We start from the raw sequence: 21,605 nt of genomic DNA, 5'->3' as shown, positions 1-21,605 counted from the left end.
GCAGTATTTGAAGCATATAAATATATAAATAAATAAATATATAACCTACCAATGAATGTATATCAAGTGCAGTGGAGGGCACAATCCTACAGTGCTGCAGTCCAGAAATGAGAGTTTTACCATCTATGCCAAAAGCCTGGGCCTCTGATGGAGACTGTAAAACTGTCATAACACATGCTTCAGTATTCCTCCTCTTCTAGGGGTGTGTGTACCCCGGCCCCATAGTCGTATTGAAAGGATCCCACCCTGGTCACCAACGTAGCTCACCAATGTTGGGAGAGACAAGTGCCTTAGCAGAATGCAATCTTAAGCTTGTGTGTGGTCCAAGATGAAAACTCTACCATCTATGGCAAAAGCCTGGGCTCCTGACAGGGGCAATATAATTCTCCCCACTGCATGTTACAATAGTAAAATAATCTGTTCATCACATGTTAAACTTATTTTACATTGAATTTAGTCTTCAAGATGCTCAAACAAGCACATGTATCGGTAGTTGGTGTTCTTCAACTCTAAAATGCTCTAGACTGTGTAAAATCCACGAAGAAGACAACAGGCAAATGCATATTTGGTCTCAATTTCGGCAGTTCTAGTTCAAACTGCTGTAGGATGGTTCTCCTCACAGGCGAATGAATCAGCCCATGCTTGGTGAAGAGCACTTGGTTGATCTCTGGGAGCTGGACAGGAGAGCTGAATGTAAGACAAAAGTGAGATACAATAATTCATCAAATAAATAATTACAGCAAAGGCATGTAGTTTGTGAGCTAGAAAGTGAACATCCTTACAGTCTGAGTCAGGGTGCTCTGCAAGCATCTTATTCCAACTATTGACAGGCAATGTGTAATTTCTTATTTGTCAGTATGAATGCAATTACTGGTTCCTGCCTTGATGACTGAATTAGCTTTGCGCTACTTGTCCTATAGATTTTTGTAGTCTTAAATTATTACTTGGAATAAACTGATAGCTAAAAACGCTCCTTGTACCGACAATCTGCTCCTGCTAGCTAGCAACACATCTACTTGTTGTAACTAGCTAGCTAAGCTGGGAGTCATTTTACAGCTTGCATTGATGGTATCACATGTCTATGATTAAATAGTTAGATTACACATTTAAAAAAATACTTTACATGATAGCAGTTCGTCGGACAGATATCTAGCACTCTGTCACCAGCTACCTTAGATATGGATAACGTGATTGGCAGACCTGATCAGCAGTACACACGTTTTGATTGGTTTACAGTTTAGTACTCAGGGGCGTTTACCTGTCCAGCAAGCGAACATAAAGGTAAGTATTTTGAAAAATATGCAATAATTGACATTCCCAACAATTGTAAATATGTTCAGAATAAATAAATACACACAATATGTAAAAAACAGCTTTTCCCTTGACAGAGATCGATCATCTTAGAAACTAAAGCAGATAGCTTGCTACTGGGCTGTAAAATCCACTACAGATTCACTTCAAAATGGTGGAGATTTGTCACGTTGCTTGGTCATATACAGGTGCTTTCAAAAAAGGTCCCTCAAATTGTGAGACATCTGTGGCATTGTGTTGCGTAACAAAATTGCACATTTTAGAGTGCCCTTTTATTGTCCTCTGCACAAGGTGCACCTGTGTAATGATCATGCTGTTTAATCAGCTTCTTGATATGCCATACCTGTCAGGTGGATGGATTATCAACAACATTGTAGTTACTCTACAATTCTAACCAAATTGACAAAGTGAAAAGAAGGAAGCTTGTACAAAATACAAATATTCCAAAACATGCATTCTGTTTGCAACAAGGCTCTAAATTAATATTGCAAAAAATATGGCAAAGCAGTTAACTTTTTTCCTGAATACAAAGTATTATATTTGGTGCAAATCCAACACATTACTGAGTACCACTCTCCATATTTTCAAGCATAGTGGTGGCTGTATTATATTATGGGTATGCTTGTAATCGTTAAGTACAGGGGAGTTTTTCAGGATAAAAATGGAATGGAGCTATACACAGGCAAAATCCTAGTGGAAAACCTGGCTCAATCTGCATTTCACCAGACACTGGGAGACAAATTCACCTTTCAGCAGGACAATAAACTAAAACACAAGGCCAAATCTACACTGGAGTTGCTTACCAAGAAGACAGTAAATGTTTCTGAGTGGCCAAGTTCCAGTTTTGACTTAAATCTGCTTGAAGAATTTAGTAAATAATAATGGTCATGTGTTGCTTAATACAGGTGTGGAAAGCTCTTAGACACTTACCAGAGAGACTCACATCTGTAATCGCTGCCGAAGGTGCTTCTACAAAGTATTGACTAAGGGCTGTGAATACTTATGTAAATTAGATATTTATGCATTTCATTTTCAGTACATTTGTAAACATTTCAAAAAACATGTTTTCACTCTCAATATGGAGTATTGTGTGTACATGGGTGAGAAAATATAAATTGAATCCATTTTGAATTCAGGCTGTAACTCAACAAAATGTTGAAAAAGTCAAGTAGTATGAATACTTTCTGAAAGCAATTCCTAGAAAAATGTATCCTTTTAACCCTGACACCCTCCCATAGATGGGCAGTTTGAATCCCCATGTTTCTCCCTCTACCAGGATGTCTTGCTCCCAGACAGACTAAATAACTTTTTTGCCCGCTTTGAGGACAATACAGTGCCACTGACACGGCCCGCTACCAAAACCTGCGGACTCTCATTCACTGCAGCCGACGTGAGTAAAACATTTAAACGTGTTAACCCTCACAAGGCTGCAGGCCCAGACAGCATCCCCAGCCGCGCCCTCAGGGCGTGTGCAGACCAGCTGGCTGGTGTGTTTACGGACATATTCAATCAATCCTTATCCCAGTCTGCTGTTCCCACATGCTTCAAGAGGGCCACCATTGTTTCTGTTCCCAAGAAAGCTAAGGTAACTGAGCTAAACGACTACTGCCCCGTAGCACTCACTTCCGTCATCATGAAGTGCTTTGAGAGATTAGTCAAGGACCATATCACCTCCACCCTACCTGACACCCTAGACCCACTCCAATTTGCTTACTGCCCCAATAGGTCCACAGATGACGCAATCGCAACCACACTGCACACTGCCCTAACCCATCTGGACAAGAGGAATACCTATGTGAGAATGCTGTTCATCGACTACAGCTCAGCATTTAACACCATAGTACCCTCCAAACTCGTCATCAAGCTCAAGACCCTGGGTCTCGACCCCGCCCTGTGCAACTGGATACTGGACTTCCTGACGGGCCGCCCCCAGGTGGTGAGGGTAGGTAACAACATCTCCACCCCGCTGATCCTCAACACTGGGGCCCCACAAGGGTGCGTTCTGAGCCCTCTCCTGTACTCCCTGTTCACCCACGACTGCGTGGCCATGCACGCCTCCAACTCAATCCTCAAGTTTGCGGACGACACTACAGGGGTAGGCTTGATTACCAACAAGCCTACCAATTACCGACGAGACGGCCTACAGGGAGGAGGTGAGGGCCCTCGGAGTGTGGTGTCAGGAAAATAACCTCACACTCAATGTCAACCAAACAAAGGAGATGATTGTGGACTTCAAGAAACAGCAGAGGGAGCACCCCCCTATCCACATCGACGGGAGAGTAGTGGAGAAGGTAGTACACATCAAGGATGAACTGAATTGGTCCACCCACACAGACAGCGTTGTGAAGAAGGCGCAGCAGCGCCTTTTCAACCTCATGAGGCTGAAGAAATTTGGCTTGTCACCAAAAGTACTCACAAACTTCTACAGATGCACGATCGAGAGCATCCTGTCGGGCTGTATCACCGCCTGGTAAGGCAACTGCTCTGTCCACAACCGTAAGGCTCTCCAGAGGGTAGTGAGGTCTGCACAACACATCACCGGGGGCAAACTACCTGCCCTCCAGGACACCTACACCACCCGATGTCACAGGAAGGCCATAAAGATCATCAAGGACAACAACCACCCGAGCCACTGGATGTTCACCCCGCTATCATCCAGAAGGCGAGGTCAGTACAGGTGTGTCCAAGCAGGGACCGAGAGACTGAAAAACAGCTTCTATCTCAAGGCCATCAGACTTAAACAGCCACCACTAACATTAAGTAGCTGCTGCCAACATACTGACTCAACTCCAGCCACTTTAATAATGGAAATTGATGGGAATTGATGTAATAATTTATCACTAGCCACTTTAAACAATGCCACTTAATATAATGTTTACATACCCTACATTACTCATCTCATATGTATATACTGTACTCTATACCATCTACTGCATCTTGCCATCTTTATGTAATACATGTATCACTAGCCACTTTAAACTATGCCACTTTATGTTTATATACCCTACATTACTCATATCATATGTATATACTGTACTCTATGCCATCTACTGCATCTTGCCTATGCCGTTCTGTACCATCATTCATTCATATATCTTTATGTACATATTCTTTATCCCTTTACACTTGTGTGTGTATAAGGTAGTAGTTGTGGAATTGTTAGGTTAGATTACTCGTTGGTTATTACTGCATTGTCGGAACTAGAAGCACAAGCATTTCGCTACACTTGCATTAACATCTGCTAACCATGTGTATGTGACAAATAAAAATTTGATTTGATTTATCTGCTGTGGTGACCCACCAGGGACACGAAGCAAATGGGCAAGCCATCCAAGCATTGTAAAAACAATACAGGGAGGCAATCCCCTTGGTAGCCTTTTTCTGTGCTATGAAGACATCCGTCAGTGAAGGTGCTTTCCGAACCTGCTGCAGCTGCAGACTCATGATATTTCTCCACTAGTAGGATTGGAGTTTTTATTACAAAGAAAGCCCTTCTCGGTTGCATTGGTTTGGGGCAGCAAACACACACCACTACTGTCACAGATGTTATTTTTCTTTTTGGACTTCCCCCCTCCCCTCCCCTCCTCTGCAGTGCCTTGCAGGGTGGAAAGGCACTGAAAGGAGACTTACTGTCGCTACAGGCCTGTGCCATTTATAATTACAACAGTGTGCTGTGGCAGTGCCTAGGACCGGCTGATGACTTGCATTTGTATTGTTGCTTGTCTGGTGGCCCTTACCATTGGAGCTGCACGCGAGCTAGCGAGGCGGCCGGCTGCAGGCTAAAAAAGGAAGTGCCGATGACAGGAGCGTATGAATGAAGCAGATAATCTGCCGCCTGTGGACAGGATCAGTTGGCACAGGAAGGCCTCTGGGGCTGCATGCCTGTACTGCTGTCATGAGATATATTCACCAGGACACACCAAGACACAGCAGGCAGCAGCAGAGGTAGGCTAGGTGTACTGGAGGTACACCCTGAATACAACAAAATGGCAATGCATGTGTTAGGTTTACAGCCATGCAATGGTTCTGACAACAAATAACTAATGTGTAGTAGAGTATTAAACAGGAGGTGTCAAGTATTTTGATTCTTGTTTGTACCCTACCCAAGGTCAAGCATACAAATGCTTTTTCAATTGTTGTTCTGTCAAATATATATTACAATTGTAAATCCTTTTAGCATTTTGAGGAACTTTAAATTAATTTAGGCTTTAGGTGGAACAAAAAGTAGCAGGCTAGACAAATCTGAATGTGCCAGCTGATTAGTATGCTGCTTGAATAATCACTTTTCCCTAAAGTTTGTTCTCTTTATGAATAGAAAAATTGACCTAGAAGCCACTTAGCTTTTTGGTCTTAATTTAAGGTCAGGCGTTACATTTTATGACTTTGTGGCTGTTCTAGATAGTGATCACTCTGCAGAGCTGCCTCCATAACAAGATTCATGATGAAAAAACTCTAACCTGCCCCTGGCGGAGCTGACGTCACTGCAGCAGCACATTAACAAACTGACTGGCAGATCTCTTTTGTTGATTCATTTCACAAGGGCAAGCTCTCCTCTCCCCTCCCCTCTCCTCCTCTCCTCTCCTCTCCTCTCCTCTCCTCTCCTCTCCACTCCTCCTCTCCTCTCCTCTCCTCTCCTCTCCTCTCCTCTCCTCTCCTCTCCTCTCCTCTCCTCTCCTCTCCTCTCCTCTCCTCTCCTCTCCTCTCCTCTCCTCTCCTCTCCTCTCCTCTCCTCTCCACTCCCCCTCTCCTCTCCTCTCCTCTCCCCTCCTCTCCTCTCCTCTCCTCTTTTCTCTCAGAATCCATCGGCCATGGAATTTGGTCCTCGCTCTACAGCCTGAGTGTGTTTACATAGTATAGACCTATACATGGTTGTCGGGAACACTGTTTATTCTTTCATGGCAATATGACAGTTTGGAGAGTCACATCACCAAAAAATTAAGCAGAAGGCTCCTCAGCTCTAAATAAGTGCATCTTATACAGATTAATGAGTTGAGGTGATGGTAAATTAGTATGGCTGTGAACCTATGAAAGAGGGACCTGCTCTGTACTGTGTTGTACTGCACTATACTGTTGTAATGCACTGTATAATGCTATACTGTACTGTTCTGTGCTGTGGTATACTCTTCTGTGCTGAACTGTGCTGTGTTGTACTGTGCTGTGCTGAACTGTGCTGTATTGTACTGTGCTGTACTGTGCTGTGCTGTACTGTACTGTACTGTACTGTACTGTACTGTTTTATGGCACACTATAATATGAGTGAAGGGCAGCAGTCAGTCAGGGGCAGCGGTGTGACAGTTGTTGTCATGTTCTTTTTCCTGACAGACTGACACTGATGGGCTTGCTGTGTATTTGGGCACTTCCTGTCCTGCTCGGAGCCTCTGTCTCTGTCTGCTGGCTGACTGAAGGGCGGAGGAGCATGGATACAGCAAACAGACCAGAGAACCCCTCCCAGGGACCACAGACCAGGGTAAATATACAGTATGCGTCGCTCTCTGTGTATCTCTGCCTCTCTCTCTGTCACTCTGTCTTCTCTCTCTCTCTCGCCCCTCCCTTTCAACCACTCTCCCTCTGTTTCCCTCTCTGTCTCCCTGTTCCTCTGTATAAATCTCTCTGTCTGTGTCTGTTATTCTTCTCTCTGCCTGTTGTGTCTTTAGAAGCCACTCTATCTTTGCATCTGTGACTCTCCTCCTCTTCCTCCCTCTTTCACCCTAGTCCCCCATAAATGATTTTATGCTTTGCATGACATAGCTGAAAACAAATGCCATAAAATGAATCCAAACATACATAGCACAATTTTAGGTAATACGGTTGCATGCAGAAAACGGTGAAATACTCTTCCTGCTCAACATGGGCATTTGAGTGTTTGTCTCCTTACGTGGTTCTGCATGTGATCTTGACAGAGGGTTGCTTAGATACCTTGCAATCACAGTCTTCATGCATCTTGCCTGTCTCTCTCTCCACCGAGGAGAGGAGGTTCAGTTGGCTGCAGAGTGTGTTCATCAATTACCCCACAAGGACACTCTTTTGTCACACTACCATTTGTCTCTTTGAAATGTTGTTCCAAACAGTTTGCATGTACACACAATTGCATGACAATCACTTCGATGGTGTGGGTTTACTATATAACTTCGAGCCAGACCTAAAAACCCATTAGCTTCCACCCAGCAGTCTCCCCCCACTTTTTTCATGCTGGTCTGGATTCAAGCTAGAGAAGGGAAGTGACATTGCCTGGTCGTAATGAACAGTGTTTTGGTTGAGATGCATGAAGTTCTAATGTGAATTTGCACATTAATCACACAGGTGAAGTCATTTGTCAATTGTCCTACAGAGCATTGTCCCAAAGAGCATGTTGTCCCCCCCCCCCAACTCCCACAAACATTCTCCCAATTCTTTGTGAAATTAAGCATGCTGCACCCCCCAAGTCTAATCTCCCAGACTGGCTGGCCCGTGGTGTGACACCGTGCCAAGTTGGCAGCAAGCAGAGGAATCTCATCGCTGAGGTGGTTCTGTTCTGACCTCTTTAAACACTCAATGCAAACAAGACATTCCCAGGCATCCCTATCTAACCCAGGACATGGGAATTCAAAAGTTGTCAATAGGCATTGTAGTTTAAAGTCAACTCTGGGGTGGTGCTGGTGGACTGGACTGCATCAATATACAGCAGAGCAGGAGGCATCAGGAATGAATAAGAAAATAAAGTATAGTCAGCCTCCCAGGCCAGTATACACCAGAAACAGTGAGAAATGTCACTGAAACAATCTATTCTGGCTGGCAGACTGGTAATTTAGGTAATTAACAGGTAATCTCATCAAAATCAATATAACAGCTGTAGACTTTACCTTGAAATGCTTACTTACAAGACTTTTCCCAACGATGCAGAGTAAAAAGTGAAAAAAAAGTAGCAAAGAATAATATGCAGTGCATTCGGAAAGTATTCAGACCCCTCAACTCTTTCCACATTTTGTTACTTTAGAGCCTTATTCTAAAATGTATTAAATAGTTTTTTCACCCTCATCAATCTACACACAATACCCCATAATGTCAAAGCAAAAACAGTTTTTTTTTCTTTTTTTCAAATGTATTAAAAATAAAAAACTTGAATATCACATTTACATAAGTATCCAGACCTTTTACTCAGTACTTTGTTGAAGCACAATTGGCAGCGATTACAGCCTCGATAATTCTTGGGTATGACGCTACAAGCTTGGCACACCTGTTTTTGGGGAGTTTCTCCCGTTCTTCTCTGCAGATCCTCACAAGCTCTGTCAGGTTGGAAGGGGAGCGTTGCTGCACAGCTATTTCCAGGTCTCTCCAGAGATGTTAGATTGGGTTCAAGTCCGGGCTCTGGCTGGGCCACTCAAGGACATTCAGAAACTTGTCCCGGAGCCACTCCTGGATTGTCTTGGCTATGTGCCAGGGTCATTGTCCTGTTGGAAGATGAACCTTCGCCTCAGTCTGAGGTCATGAGCGCTCTGGAGCAGCTTTTCATCACAGATCTTTCTGTACTTTGCTCCGTTCATCTTTCCCTCAAACCTGACTAGTCTCCTAGTCCCTGAAAAACATCCCCACAGCATGATACTGCCACCACCATGCTTCACCATTGGGATGTGACACTTGGCATTCAGGCCAAAGAGTTCAATCTTGGTTTCATCAGACCAGATAATCTTGTTTCTCATGGTCTGAGAGTCCTTTAGGTGCCTTGTGGCAAACTCCAAGCGGGCTGTCATGTGTCTTATACTGAGGAGTGGCTTCCGTCTGGCCACTCTACCATAACGGCCTGATTGGTGGAGTGCAGCAGAGATGGTTTTCCTTCTGGAAGGTTCTCCCATCTTCACAGAGGAACTCTGGAGCTCTGTCAGAGTGACCTTCAGGTTCTTGGTCACCTCCCTGGCCAGCTCTAGGAAGAGTCTTGGTGGTTCCAAACTTTTTCCATTTAAGAATGATGGAGGCCACTGTGTTCTTGGGGACCTTCAATGCTGCAGAAATGTTTTGGTACCCTTCCTCAGATATGTGCCTCAACACAATCCTGTCTCGGAACTCTACTGACAATTACTTCGACTTCATGGCTTGGTTTTTGCTCTGACATGCATTGTCAACTGTGGGACCTTATATAGACAGTTGTGTGCCTTTCCAAATCATGTCCAATCAATGGAATGTACCACAGGTGGACTCTAATCAAGTTGTAGAAACATCTCAAGGATGATCAATTGAAACAGGATGCACTTGAGTTCAATTTCGAGTCGTATAGCAAAGGGTTTGAATACTTATGTAAATAATATATTTCCGTTTTTTATTTGTAATACACTTGCAAAAATGTCTACAAACCGTTTTTCGCTTTGTCATTATAGGGTATTTTTTGTAGATTTATTAGGATTTATTTTTAGAATAAGGCTGTTACGTAACAAAGGGTGGGAAAGTAAAAGGGTCTGAATACTTTCTGAATGCACAGTGCAGTGAAAATGTTTTTGCCTCCTTTCTGATTTTGTCTGTTTTTGCATATTTTCAATACTGAATGTTATCAGATCTTCAACCAAAACCTAATATTAGATAAAGGGAACCTGAGTTGACAATTTTTTTCAATACTTATTTTATTTCATTAACAAAGTTATGCATCACCCAATATCCCTGTGTGAAAAAGTAATTTCCCCCTTACACTCAATAACTGGTTGTGCCACCTTTAGCTGCAATGATGCAACCGAATTTTGGCCCACTATTGCATGCAAAACTGCCTTAACTCACTGACATTTGTGGGTTTTCAAGTATGAACTGCTCCTTTCAAGTCTTGATACAACATTTCAATTGAGATTAGGTTTGGAATTCGACTTGGACATTCCAAAACTTCTAATTTGTTGCTTTTTAACCATTTTCATGTCGACTTGTGTGTTTTGGATCATTGTCTTGCTGCATGACCCAGCTGCGCTTCAGCTTCAGCTCACAGACGGATGGCCTGACATTCCTCCGTAGAATTCTCTGATACATAGCAGAATTCATGGTTCATTCTATGAAGGCAAGTCGTCCAGGTCCTGAGGCAGCAAAGCATCCCCAAACCATCACACTACCACCACCATGCTTGGCCTTTGGTATGAGGTTCTTACTGTGCAATACAGTGTTCGGTTTTCATCAGACATAATGGGACCCATCTCGTCCAAGTTTGCCAAAAATAAAATGGATGATCATCAAGACTCTTGCAAGAATGTTCTATGGACAGATGAGTCAAAAGTAAAACTTTTTGGATGACATGGGTCCCATTATGCCTGGCGAAAACCATTCTTGGCGCTCCGGTACCACTTGCCATGTGGAGTGAACAGTCTACGGCTTGGGTGGCTAGGTTCTTTGACAATTGTCCTGGCCTTCCTCTGAGCTCAGCCCCAGTGATGTACTGGGCCGTCCGCGCCATGCAATCGAGGGCGATGCAGTTGCCATACCATTCAGTAATACAGCCAGTCAAGATGCTCTCAGTGGTGCAGCTGTAGAACTTTTAGAGGATCTGAGGGCCCATGCCAAATATTTTCAACCTGCTGAAGAGTTTTTATTAGCCAATGCCCGTCACGGGATCAGGTCCTTCTTACAGGCTTTGCAGCTCCGAAGTAGCCTAGGCTACTAGTGAAGACAGACACATCGGGGATGCAACGGCGCACAACCTTCTTATCCAATTCCTATGCGCATATTGAAGATGTGACAAGAACATTCCACATTTACTTTTTTTGTCAGCCAACAAGATGAGTAACAAACAACAAAAGCACTATCCAATGTCAATCTACTCTTCCCCAAAGTAGAAAAGTTGACCTGGTCAGATTGTTATTCTGTACTAGAAATACATGTTCCAAATAGACTCTGAGACAGTTGTGGGATGATAGATCCCAAATTAAAACAACCACTGTACATCAAAAAAAAAATGTAAAAGCAATGAGGCTGATGGAACTGATCAGAACATTTAGCTTTAAATGTTGATAAACTATTAGGCTATTTCTTCACATTATATGCGCAGAAATGTGCACACGGCAGTAAGCTCAAATGTTCCAAAATGCAATTATCAGGAAAACACCATTCTCCAAAGCGCACCGCAAATGTAAATGAATGAATTCATAAAAGCGATTGGTTTCATATGACAAAGATAAAAAATATTATTTAGAAATTTAGAAAGAATGAAGATCTAAAGATGCAACAATTATTATGGGTTGTTAACATCACTAGGATTGTGTCTTTGGCTGCTGGACAATGAAAGAAAGTTGAGAACTTGAGAGAAATACTGATTTTAATGGAATATGTTTATAAAATAATCCGGAACACAGTAAGACATGCCTTATAAAATTACAAAAAACATCTAGGTTTTAAACAATTACTTTTATGGTTAAATAGTTTCAAAATGTCGACTGCCTCTGCTCAGATTGCAAGGTGCACAAAAGGCACTGGCCTTTCTCTCCTATATGAACAGGGTATGACAGAATCAAGCCTTTAGACGTTAATTATCCTACATTAGATTTGTTAAACATGACTGGCGTTTAGCCAATAAATATATATGTACTTATAAGTCTCATTAAAATGGGGCTACATTTTCTGGTGCCTCCCTCCTGTCAGCATCGGCCTGGACCTGACTGACTGTAGCCAATATGCATATCACCTACACTTTGACATATGATTCATCACTCCAGAGAATGCGTTTCCACTGCTCCAGAGTCCAATTACATTTATGGTTAAATAGTTCAAAATGTTGACTGCCTCTGTTCGGCTTTACACCACTCCAGCCGACGCTTGGCATTGCGCATGGTGATCTTAGGCCTGTGTCCGGCTGCTCGGCCATGGAAACCCATTTTATGTATCTCCCAATCAACAGTTATTGTGCTGACTTTGATTCCAGAGGCAGTTTGGAACTTGGTAGTGAGTGTTGCAACCGAGGACAGGTGATTTTTAAGCACTATGCTTAAAAAGTGCTCAACGATCCCGTTCTGTGAGTTTGTTTGGCCTACCACTTTGCGGCTGAGCCATTGTTGCTCCTAGACGTTTCCACTTCACAATAACAGCACGTGCAGTTGACTGGGGCAGCTCTAGCAGGGCAACAATTTGACAAACTGACTTGTTGGAAAGGTGGCATCCTATGATGGTGCCACATTGAAAGTCACTGAGCTCTTCAGGACGGACCATTCTACTGACAATATTTGTCTATGGAGATTGCATGGCTGTGTCCTCGATGTTATACACCTGTCAGCCACGGGTGTGTCTGAAATAGCTGAATCCATTAATTTGAACGGTGGTCCCCATACTTTTGACCATGTAGTGTATTTTACATGATAAGACCACACAGAGAGCCAGAGATAATTACAGACAATCTGAATCAACCAAAAGTTGAAAGTTAACAAAATTCTGGTTGTTTACTGGTAAACATGGAAAGGTTCCAGTAATATGCCCTCCCTTTGTAACCCTATGCAAGTTTAAAACAGAGATAGCTGTACATTTTCCTCAGGACCATCTTTAGGTAATTGCTGGGTAAATAATGAGCTGATAAATGCCAGGCAGAGCCGCCATTGTCCTGGTGATAGGCCATCAGCCACCATGATAGGCCATCAGGCCACCTGGCTCTTGCAGGGTCAGCCATAAGGCATCAGGCATCAGGCATCAGTCTCCTTCTCTCTCAATTTCCCATTCCAACCTCTGCTATCATGGAACCTCACATAACAGCCTCACAGCTCGCAAAGCCATATCTCAGAATCCAATTCACTCTGCATTTGAATCTTTTTTTACCTTCTGGATTATAAACATGATTCAGTCCATAGAGAGAGGGATAGGAATAAACTAGAAGAATGAGGAGAGTATGGAAAATAGGAAATATGATGGAGGCGGTATTGAGGATACAGGGGAAAGATAAGGATGGAGAGCGGGGGAAATTGGGCAACTGTGAGGTTTGAGATTAGCATGACGAGAGTTTGGGACTATCTATCTGCAAAAAGATTATTCTGAGATAATTGGCTTTACAATTCTGAAGCCCCATTCCGTTTGAATGGTGTCAGCTATTTTTTATCTTGTATTCTTTTGAACTTAATAACATGAATTTGGGAATTCAGAATACTATATAGGTAGATGACATTGATAGGAACAATGATATGTCAATAACTACATTTTGAAAAAAATTGTCCCAAGCTCTCGAGATGCACTCGTTTTTTTTTAACCCACTCAAGTTTGTAGTCAAGTCCTCAAGATCTGTGACCTAGAGGGAATTCACACAGACGTCTCTATTGTGACACTTACAGTGGTATCTGCACGTAAATCTGAATGAAATGGAGTCCATTTGGGGCAATCATTGGTGAAGACAAGGTTGTTTTACCACTATGGTACTTACAGATGATGATATGCACTTTGAGTGACTTTATGTTGCTTTTCTCAGCTTCTGAAGAGGCCAATATATCTCTGTTCAGGCTTGTGTTCTTTTCTCAGCTAGCTTTGTACTAAAATAGCTAATAGCAGAAACAAATTGACTCAACAGATTACATCTGCTATAAATACATTTGATTTTATTACATACAGCACCTGTGCACTCTTTTGAAACATGTGTTTTGTGAAAGCAACAACACTTCAAAACAGTGTAATCAGTCATATCCATCAAGTGAGAATAAAGTGAAGCTTAGTGATATTTCCCTTGGATAATATAGACTGGACAACTGTATAGCTTAATTCATTTGTAATGAACCCAAACAATTATGGTTCTTCATTTTGATCAATAAGTCAAATAAATTCAACAAAAACATGTACAGTATGTTGTCTCTTCAAAGACTCCCTGGAAAACAGTAGATAATCCTGGCTATATATATATATATATATATATATATATATATATATAACTTTTTTTATAACATAAACTTAGGGCTCTATTCGATCCGCATCGCAGAAGTTCGGTTTTACAGCGTGATTGATATTTAAAGGCAATGTTCCCGCTTTAGAGAAGACTGCATTCACGGTGAACGCTGCATATGTCAGCTCAATCAGAAATGACCTTTACATTTCTATTGTGGGATTTGTAACGTGTTGGATCAATTAGCTAGAGTCCATTAAACTTAACATAAAGGTGTGGTGTAGTGTGATGTTCAATTAATCCACATTAATTACACAAGTTCACTAGTAGAACTAACTACGCTGCAGAACCTGTCAGATAAAATCATGCAAATAGGCATTTTCCCCAGTTAATGCAAACATTGTTTATAGGTCATCCATTACAACACAATGACTATTTACACCCAGAGCCATTACATTAAGTAGGTCTCCATCTCATTCTCACGCTGGGGCTGTTTCATGGGGGAAAGTTGTCATATCACGAGTAGAGCGGCCGGGTACGTGGCTCCGTATTAGCAGTGAGCCTGCATCCTCTCTTTCAGCCTGACCCGTCTTGCCCTCCACTAGGAAAGCGATTATCCCTTTTATTAGGGAAACTCTGGGCATGTAAAAATCTCTTGAAAACTCAGTGGGACTCTGTTGTCTCCCTCCGTCTTTGGAAGTACAGCAATGTAATTACAATGAATAGAAACACTTAAGAGGATAAATCACGGCAGTAAATATCAGGGAAAGCATGCAGCATGACTCCCGACACTCCTACTAACCACACAAACCACACTACTAACCACACAAACCACACTACTAACCACACAAACCACACTACTAACCACACAAACCACACTACTAACCATACAAACCACACTACTAACCACACAAACCACACTACTAACCACACAAACCACACTACTAACCACACAAACCACACTACTAACCACACAAACCACACTACTAACCACACAAACCACACTACTAACCACACAAACCACACTACTAACCACACAAACCACACTACTAACCACACAGATGGAATGCAGGGGGAAATTAGAATTCACGGGAAAGTAATTTGTCAGTTGAGATTTGCCAGAATTTTCAGCTGCAAGAAAGTTTTTGCTTAACTTTAGGATTTGTCAAGTCATGTATTGCGTTGTATTCAGCTTTCATCTTCAGACTGGATGTGTTTTTTGCTTATTTTCTGAAAGAGGTGATTGGTGTTTACTGATAGGCACACATACACTTACAGTGCATTCAGAAAGTATTCAGACCCGTTGACTAGTTCCAAAGTTTGTTACGTTACAGCCTTATTCTAAAATTGATTAAATAAAAAAAAATCCTCATCAATCTACACATAATATCCTATAATGATAAAGCAAAAACAGGTTTTTCGAAATATTTTGCAAATATATAAAAAAAACAAAAAAAATATAAATACAGTGCCTTGCGAAAGTATTCGGCCCCCTTGAACTTTGCGACCTTTTGCCACATTTCAGGCTTCAAACATAAAGATATAAAACTGTATTTTTTTGTGAAGAATCAACAACAAGTGGGACACAATCATGAAGTGGAACGACATTTATTGGATATTTCAAACTTTTTTAACAAATTAAAAACTGAAAAATTGGGCGTGCAAAATTATTCAGCCCCCTTAAGTTAATACTTTGTAGCGCCACCTTTTGCTGCGATTACAGCTGTAAGTCGCTTGGGGTATGTCTCTATCAGTTTTGCACATCGAGAGACTGAAATTTTTTCCCATTCCTCCTTGCAAAACAGCTCGAGCTCAGTGAGGTTGGATGGAGAGCATTTGTGAACAGCAGTTTTCAGTTCTTTCCACAGATTCTCGATTGGATTCAGGTCTGGACTTTGACTTGGCCATTCTAACACCTGGATATGTTTATTTTTGAACCATTCCATTGTAGATTTTGCTTTATGTTTTGGATCATTGTCTTGTTGGAAGACAAATCTCCGTCCCAGTCTCAGGTCTTTTGCAGACTCCATCAGGTTTTCTTCCAGAATGGTCCTGTATTTGGCTCCATCCATCTTCCCATCAATTTTAACCATCTTCCCTGTCCCTGCTGAAGAAAAGCAGGCCCAAACCATGATGCTGCCACCACCATGTTTGACAGTGGGTATGGTGTGTTCAGGGTGATGAGCTGTGTTTCCTTTTACGCCAAACATAACGTTTTGCATTGTTGCCAAAAAGTTCAATTTTGGTTTTATCTGACCAGAGCACCTTCTTCCACATGTTTGGTGTGTCTCCCAGGTGGCTTGTGGCAAACTTTAAACGACACTTTTTATGGATATCTTTAAGAAATGGCTTTCATCTTGCCACTCTTCCATAAAGGCCAGATTTGTGCAATATACAACTGATTGTTGTCCTATGGACAGAGTCTCCCACCTCAGCTGTAGATCTCTGCAGTTCATCCAGAGTGATCATGGGCCTCTTGGCTGCATCTCTGATCAGTCTTCTCCTTGTATGAGCTGAAAGTTTAGAGGGACGGCCAGGTCTTGGTAGATTTGCAGTGGTCTGATACTCCTTCCATTTCAATATTATCGCTTGCACAGTGCTCTTTGGGATGTTTAAAGCTTAGGAAATCTTTTTGTATCCAAATCCGGCTTTAAACTTCTTCACAACAGTATCTCGGACCTGCCTGGTGTGTTCCTTGTTCTTCATGATGCTCTCTGCGCTTTTAACGGACCTCTGAGACTATCACAGTGCAGGTGCATTTATACGGAGACTTGATTACACACAGGTGGATTGTATTTATCATCATTAGTCATTTAGGTCAACATTGGATCATTCAGAGATCCTCACTGAACTTCTGGAGAGAGTTTGCTGCACTGAAAGTAAAGGGGCTGAATAATTTTGCACGCCCAATTTTTCAGTTTTTGATTTGTTAAAAAAGTTTGAAATATCCAATAAATGTCGTTCCACTTCATGATTGTGTCCCACTTGTTGTTGATTCTTCACAAAAAAATATAGTTTTATATCTTTATGTTTGAAGCCTGAAATGTGTCAAAAGGTCGCAAAGTTCAAGGGGGCCGAATAAGGCACTGTACCTTATTTACATAAGTGTTCAGCCCTTTGCTATGAGATTGGGCCCAGGTGCATCCTGTTTCCATTGATCATACTTGAGATGTTTCTACAACATGATTGGAGTCCACCTGTGGTAAATCCAATTGATTGGAAATTATTTGGATAGGCACACAACTGTCTATATAAGGTCACACAGTTGACAGTGCATGTCAGAGCAAAAACTAAGCCATGAGTTAAGTAAGGGTCAAATACAATTTTAAAAATTAGGTCGAAGGAATTGTCCGTAGAGCTCCGAGAAAGGATTGTGTCAAGGAACAGACCTGGGGAAGGGTTACAAAAAATGTCGGCAGCATTGAAGGTCCTCAAGAACACAGTGGCCTCCATCATTCTTAAATGGAATAAGTTTGGAACCACCAAGACTCTTCCTAGAGCTGGCCGCCCAGCCAAACTGAGCAATTGAGGCAGAAGGGCCTCAGTCAGGGAGGTGACCAAGAACCCGATTTCACTCTGATAAAATTACAGAGTTCCTCTGTGGAGAAGGGAGGAGCTTCCAGAAGGACAACCATCTCTGCTGCACCTCACCAATCAGGTCTTTATAGTAGAGTGGCCAGATGGAAGCCACTCCTCAGTATAAGGCACATGACTGCTCCTTGAAGTATGCCAAAAGGCACCTAAAGGAGTGAGACCATGAGAAACAAGATTCTCTGGTCTGATGAAACCTAGATTGAGCTCTTTGGCCTGAATGCCAAGCATCACTTATGGAGGAAACCTGCCATCTCTACAGTGAAGCATGGTGGTGGCAGCATCATGCTGTGCGAATGTTTATCAGCGGCAGGGACTGGGAGACTAGTCAGGATTGAGGGAAAGATGAACGGAGCAAAGTACAGAAAGATCTGTGATGAAAACCTGCTCCAGAGTGCACACGACCTCAGACTGGAGTGAAGGTTATCCTTCCAATAGGAAATGACCCTAAGCACACAGCCAAGACAACACAGGAGTGGCTTCGGGACAAGTCTCTGAATGTCCTTGAGGATCCCAGCCAGAGTCCGGACTTGAACCAGATCGAACATCTATGGAGAGACTTGAAAATAGCTGTGCTGCGACCTTCCCCATCCAACCTCACAGAGCTTGAGAGGATCTGCAGAGAGGAATGGGAGAAACTCCCCAAAAACAGGTGTGCCAAGCTTGTAGCGTCATACCCAAGAAGACGCAAGGCTGTATTTGCTGCCAAAGGTGCTTCAACAAAGTCCTGAGTAAAACTAATTTGCTAAACATTTGTTTTTGCTTTGTCATTATGGGGTATTGTGTGTAGATTGATGAGAAAAAATGATGTAATCCATTGTAGAATAAGGCTGTAACATAAAGGGGTCTGAATACTTTCCAAAGGCACTGTTAGTGTGTTGTGTGCCCGTCAGTTGACATCAATGATTTTCCCCATTTCCGAACTGATTTCACATTAACATACCAGACACATTCTTAGCTTTGTGTGCTAGCTTTGTTTGAATTTAACCTAATATACCCATGGCAATTGACAGCTTTTCTCTATTTCATCTCCATACATTGTGGGTATCCAAATAAGGTTCATATTGTCTAGTCTGCTCTTCCTTATCAGAGTCTAATGGCTGCCAGCATGGCTCTGTGTATACAGTCGTCTGTGTGCTGAGTCTAGCTAGCCGAGCTGGCACAGGTTGGCTTAAATGAAAGCTTAAATGAAAGCGAGCATATGGATGTTTGAATGAGAGTGGCTGCACAGCACCCTTATAGGAGAGGAACAGAGGCATACGAGAGGCATATATTCTACCAGCATCCATTACAACACAGCTTGGGCTGAGTTACCTTGCTGTTACAGTTGTGCCTCTCCCAAAAATATGTGTGCATGGATGCTGTATGATGTTCAATTTAATCTAGTCAGGGAGTTTAAATGGGAGCCAAACGGCAGAAAAACACACAGATATTAGCTAGCTGATTGAGTCTAGGCCTAGAGCAGTGTTCTGTCTCTCTTTGTCTGCTCTGTGTTTTCTCAGTGGTTCACAACGCAGTGACAGTCTCTAATCAACTGAATAAACAGGACCCTCTTGAAATGATAGAAAGGAAGGCATCTGATCAGTGCAAACGCTTTGCTCTGCCATGATGAGGACGCACGTCTGCAATTAAAACAGGCAGATGGCATGAAAGAGGAGGGTTTGACCTGGCCCAAATCTCTGTAATCACACGGAAGCACATTCTGTTGAAAGGCAGCGGTGTTTCTTCAGAAAGTCTCCAAAGTCCAAGGGCTCTCTGCGGTTGCCAAGAAGGCTATCAGACACATACGCTTTATCAGTCAAGCTCATTACAAGCCAGATTTAGTGTGAGGGACGCTAGTTGTCACATCGCTTCAATTAACAGCTGTCATGTAGAGATGTAAGAGGAGGCATTGTTTTGGTTTCATGCTCTGTGTGAGGACTCACAGAAAATGAATGCTGTATTGCCTACATACTATACAAAAGCTCCAGACTGTATGCCAAATGTATTGTGTATTGGCAACAGAGACCAGCTATTTCCACACAGGTGGTAAAAGCAGTGAGACATTATTTATGAAATGCTAACCAGATATCCGTCTTTCTAGATACTAAGGTTAAGCTAGTTTGATGGTACAGTACAAATGGTATAGTAGGTAGCAAGTATTCATTTAGGCTTCCTCACTGTGACCCTTCAGAATGATTCCCATCTATTTCAATTCCCCTACTCTTATTGTGTTTGGCCACTTTAATTATGCAGATATCTTAGCCTGGGAGTTGGGGATGTATAGATGTAGGATCTTAATTTGTGCCAGTTTGCTATAGCAGGAAAACAATCATACAGCAACAGGAAACGTGAATAATTTTGTGGATGATAATTAATAAAAAACATTTGTAAGAGAAAATCAAGTCTTAAATTTCAAAGTGGAAATCACAAACTTCAGTAGCCTTTTTAAACCTCAAGTTTAACATTTCCTGCATTATATAAAAGTTATCCTGCAACAGGGTGATCAAATTACGATCCCACATCTGTACATAATCCGAACATCTGCTCGGAGAAGCCCAACGTGGTCTTTGCACTGCGGATAAATATGAACTTTACAGGCATGGTGCTTCTTGCTTCTTGAGCTATATACACCATCCTGACAGATATCCAGGCAAACAGAGATGACATCTGCCATCTTGTAGTCTTGACAAATGACATTTTCCGAAAAGGATGAATGAATATACTCTGGAAACAGTGTGAAACCTTTCTCACTTCTACTGGTCTTTTCTCAAAGAGGAAAACACACATTACATGTGGCCCAATATTGTGATAAGAAGAACAGACAGCTTTTGTCTGAGACTAATAGTAACACCTTGTGTTGTCTCTTTGCAGAAGAGTGGACATGCTGACGGGTTGGCCGATCCATGTAAGTAGCCTTACTGTAATCAATCAAACTGCATCACTTAAATACAGTATGTTATGCAATGACAAAAACCTTTCATGTTGGCATGGGTTATGTGAACAGCATTCATAGTACATTCTATAGAAGCCCTCTTTGGTGAAAGTACTCAGAGAAACCTGTCTCTTTTCAAGGTTTTACACACAGTATCAAACCTGCTTATACACGTTTGGTACACTGTGTAGTAACTTCCTCATGTTCTGTTGTGTTCAAGATGGTATTTTAAAAGAATATGATGTCTTCCTGTTTTGTGAGCTATCATTATTGCCGTTGCCTGTTTTTGGTATGTGTGTGTGTGTGTATGTTTGTGAATGTGCATGCACATGCACACGTGCATGTGTACCGGTATTCTATTCTTATGAGATTCAATGTGTTGCATCAATTGATGTCGAGGCACTACTGTACCCTACTGTAATCACATCTGTGCTGAGACGTGTTCGGTGCTACAGGCCTCTGCGTCTGCAGTGATGTTGTGGAAGTTATATTACTGACTGGGATATTCCAGGAAGATGTAGTGCCAGGTCTCAGTAATGTCATGCTCTTAATATTTTCAATTTAAGGATCTCTATTCCACACTGCTTTATGTAGTGCAGCCAATCTCACTGCGCATTGGAATGTAATATTCAAACTGTGGTTTCTCGTACAGTATTTGTTGCTGATTTATTGGTTGTTGCCCTCACAGCTCCTCTTTTGTGCATTCGAGCATGCAGGCTGGGTTCTTGACCTTAGAGTGTTAGAGCAAAGGGCAATTGGCCGGAGGTAAGGAGACAACACATCCTGAGTAACAACATTCTTCCTTGCCATTTAAGAACAAAGCAAGTGTGTTAGAATGTGTTGAAATTATTCACATGGTGTGGTGATCCATCCGTCTCCTGGGACTAATTATTCACTGTTTGTTTGTATGCTAAACTCCCCAAAAACAAGCAAGTGCTCTTTCTTGTCCTTATTCCTCATTCTCCTTGGAAGGGAATGACTGCAGATCGATCTCTCTCTCTCTCT

At 42.2% G+C, this 21,605-nt stretch overlaps 1 protein-coding gene and 1 long non-coding RNA gene across 2 annotated transcripts in view; one reads left to right on the top strand and one right to left on the bottom strand.

Moving 5' to 3' along the window:
- The window catches only part of LOC149979942 (uncharacterized), a 391,469-nt gene that overhangs the window by 91,977 nt on the left and 277,887 nt on the right, over nucleotides 1-21,605 (bottom strand). The window lies entirely within an intron of this gene.
- The window catches only part of LOC110533380 (follistatin-related protein 4), a 250,493-nt gene that overhangs the window by 13,554 nt on the left and 215,334 nt on the right, over nucleotides 1-21,605 (top strand). Inside the window, exons 2-3 of the mRNA XM_036989741.2 lie at nucleotides 6,634-6,778; nucleotides 20,540-20,573. Of these exons, the coding sequence (XP_036845636.2) occupies nucleotides 6,644-6,778; nucleotides 20,540-20,573 (169 nt within the window). The 5' untranslated portion in view covers nucleotides 6,634-6,643. The remainder of the gene's footprint in view (nucleotides 1-6,633; nucleotides 6,779-20,539; nucleotides 20,574-21,605) is intronic.

Source organism: Oncorhynchus mykiss, chromosome 10, assembly GCF_057628025.1.
Source record: "Oncorhynchus mykiss isolate SJ-2025 chromosome 10, ASM5762802v1, whole genome shotgun sequence".
NCBI classification, from domain to species: Eukaryota; Metazoa; Chordata; class Actinopteri; order Salmoniformes; family Salmonidae; genus Oncorhynchus; species Oncorhynchus mykiss.
Note: the sequence above shows the minus strand (reverse complement) of the source record. Positions and strands in the feature narration are given on the sequence as shown.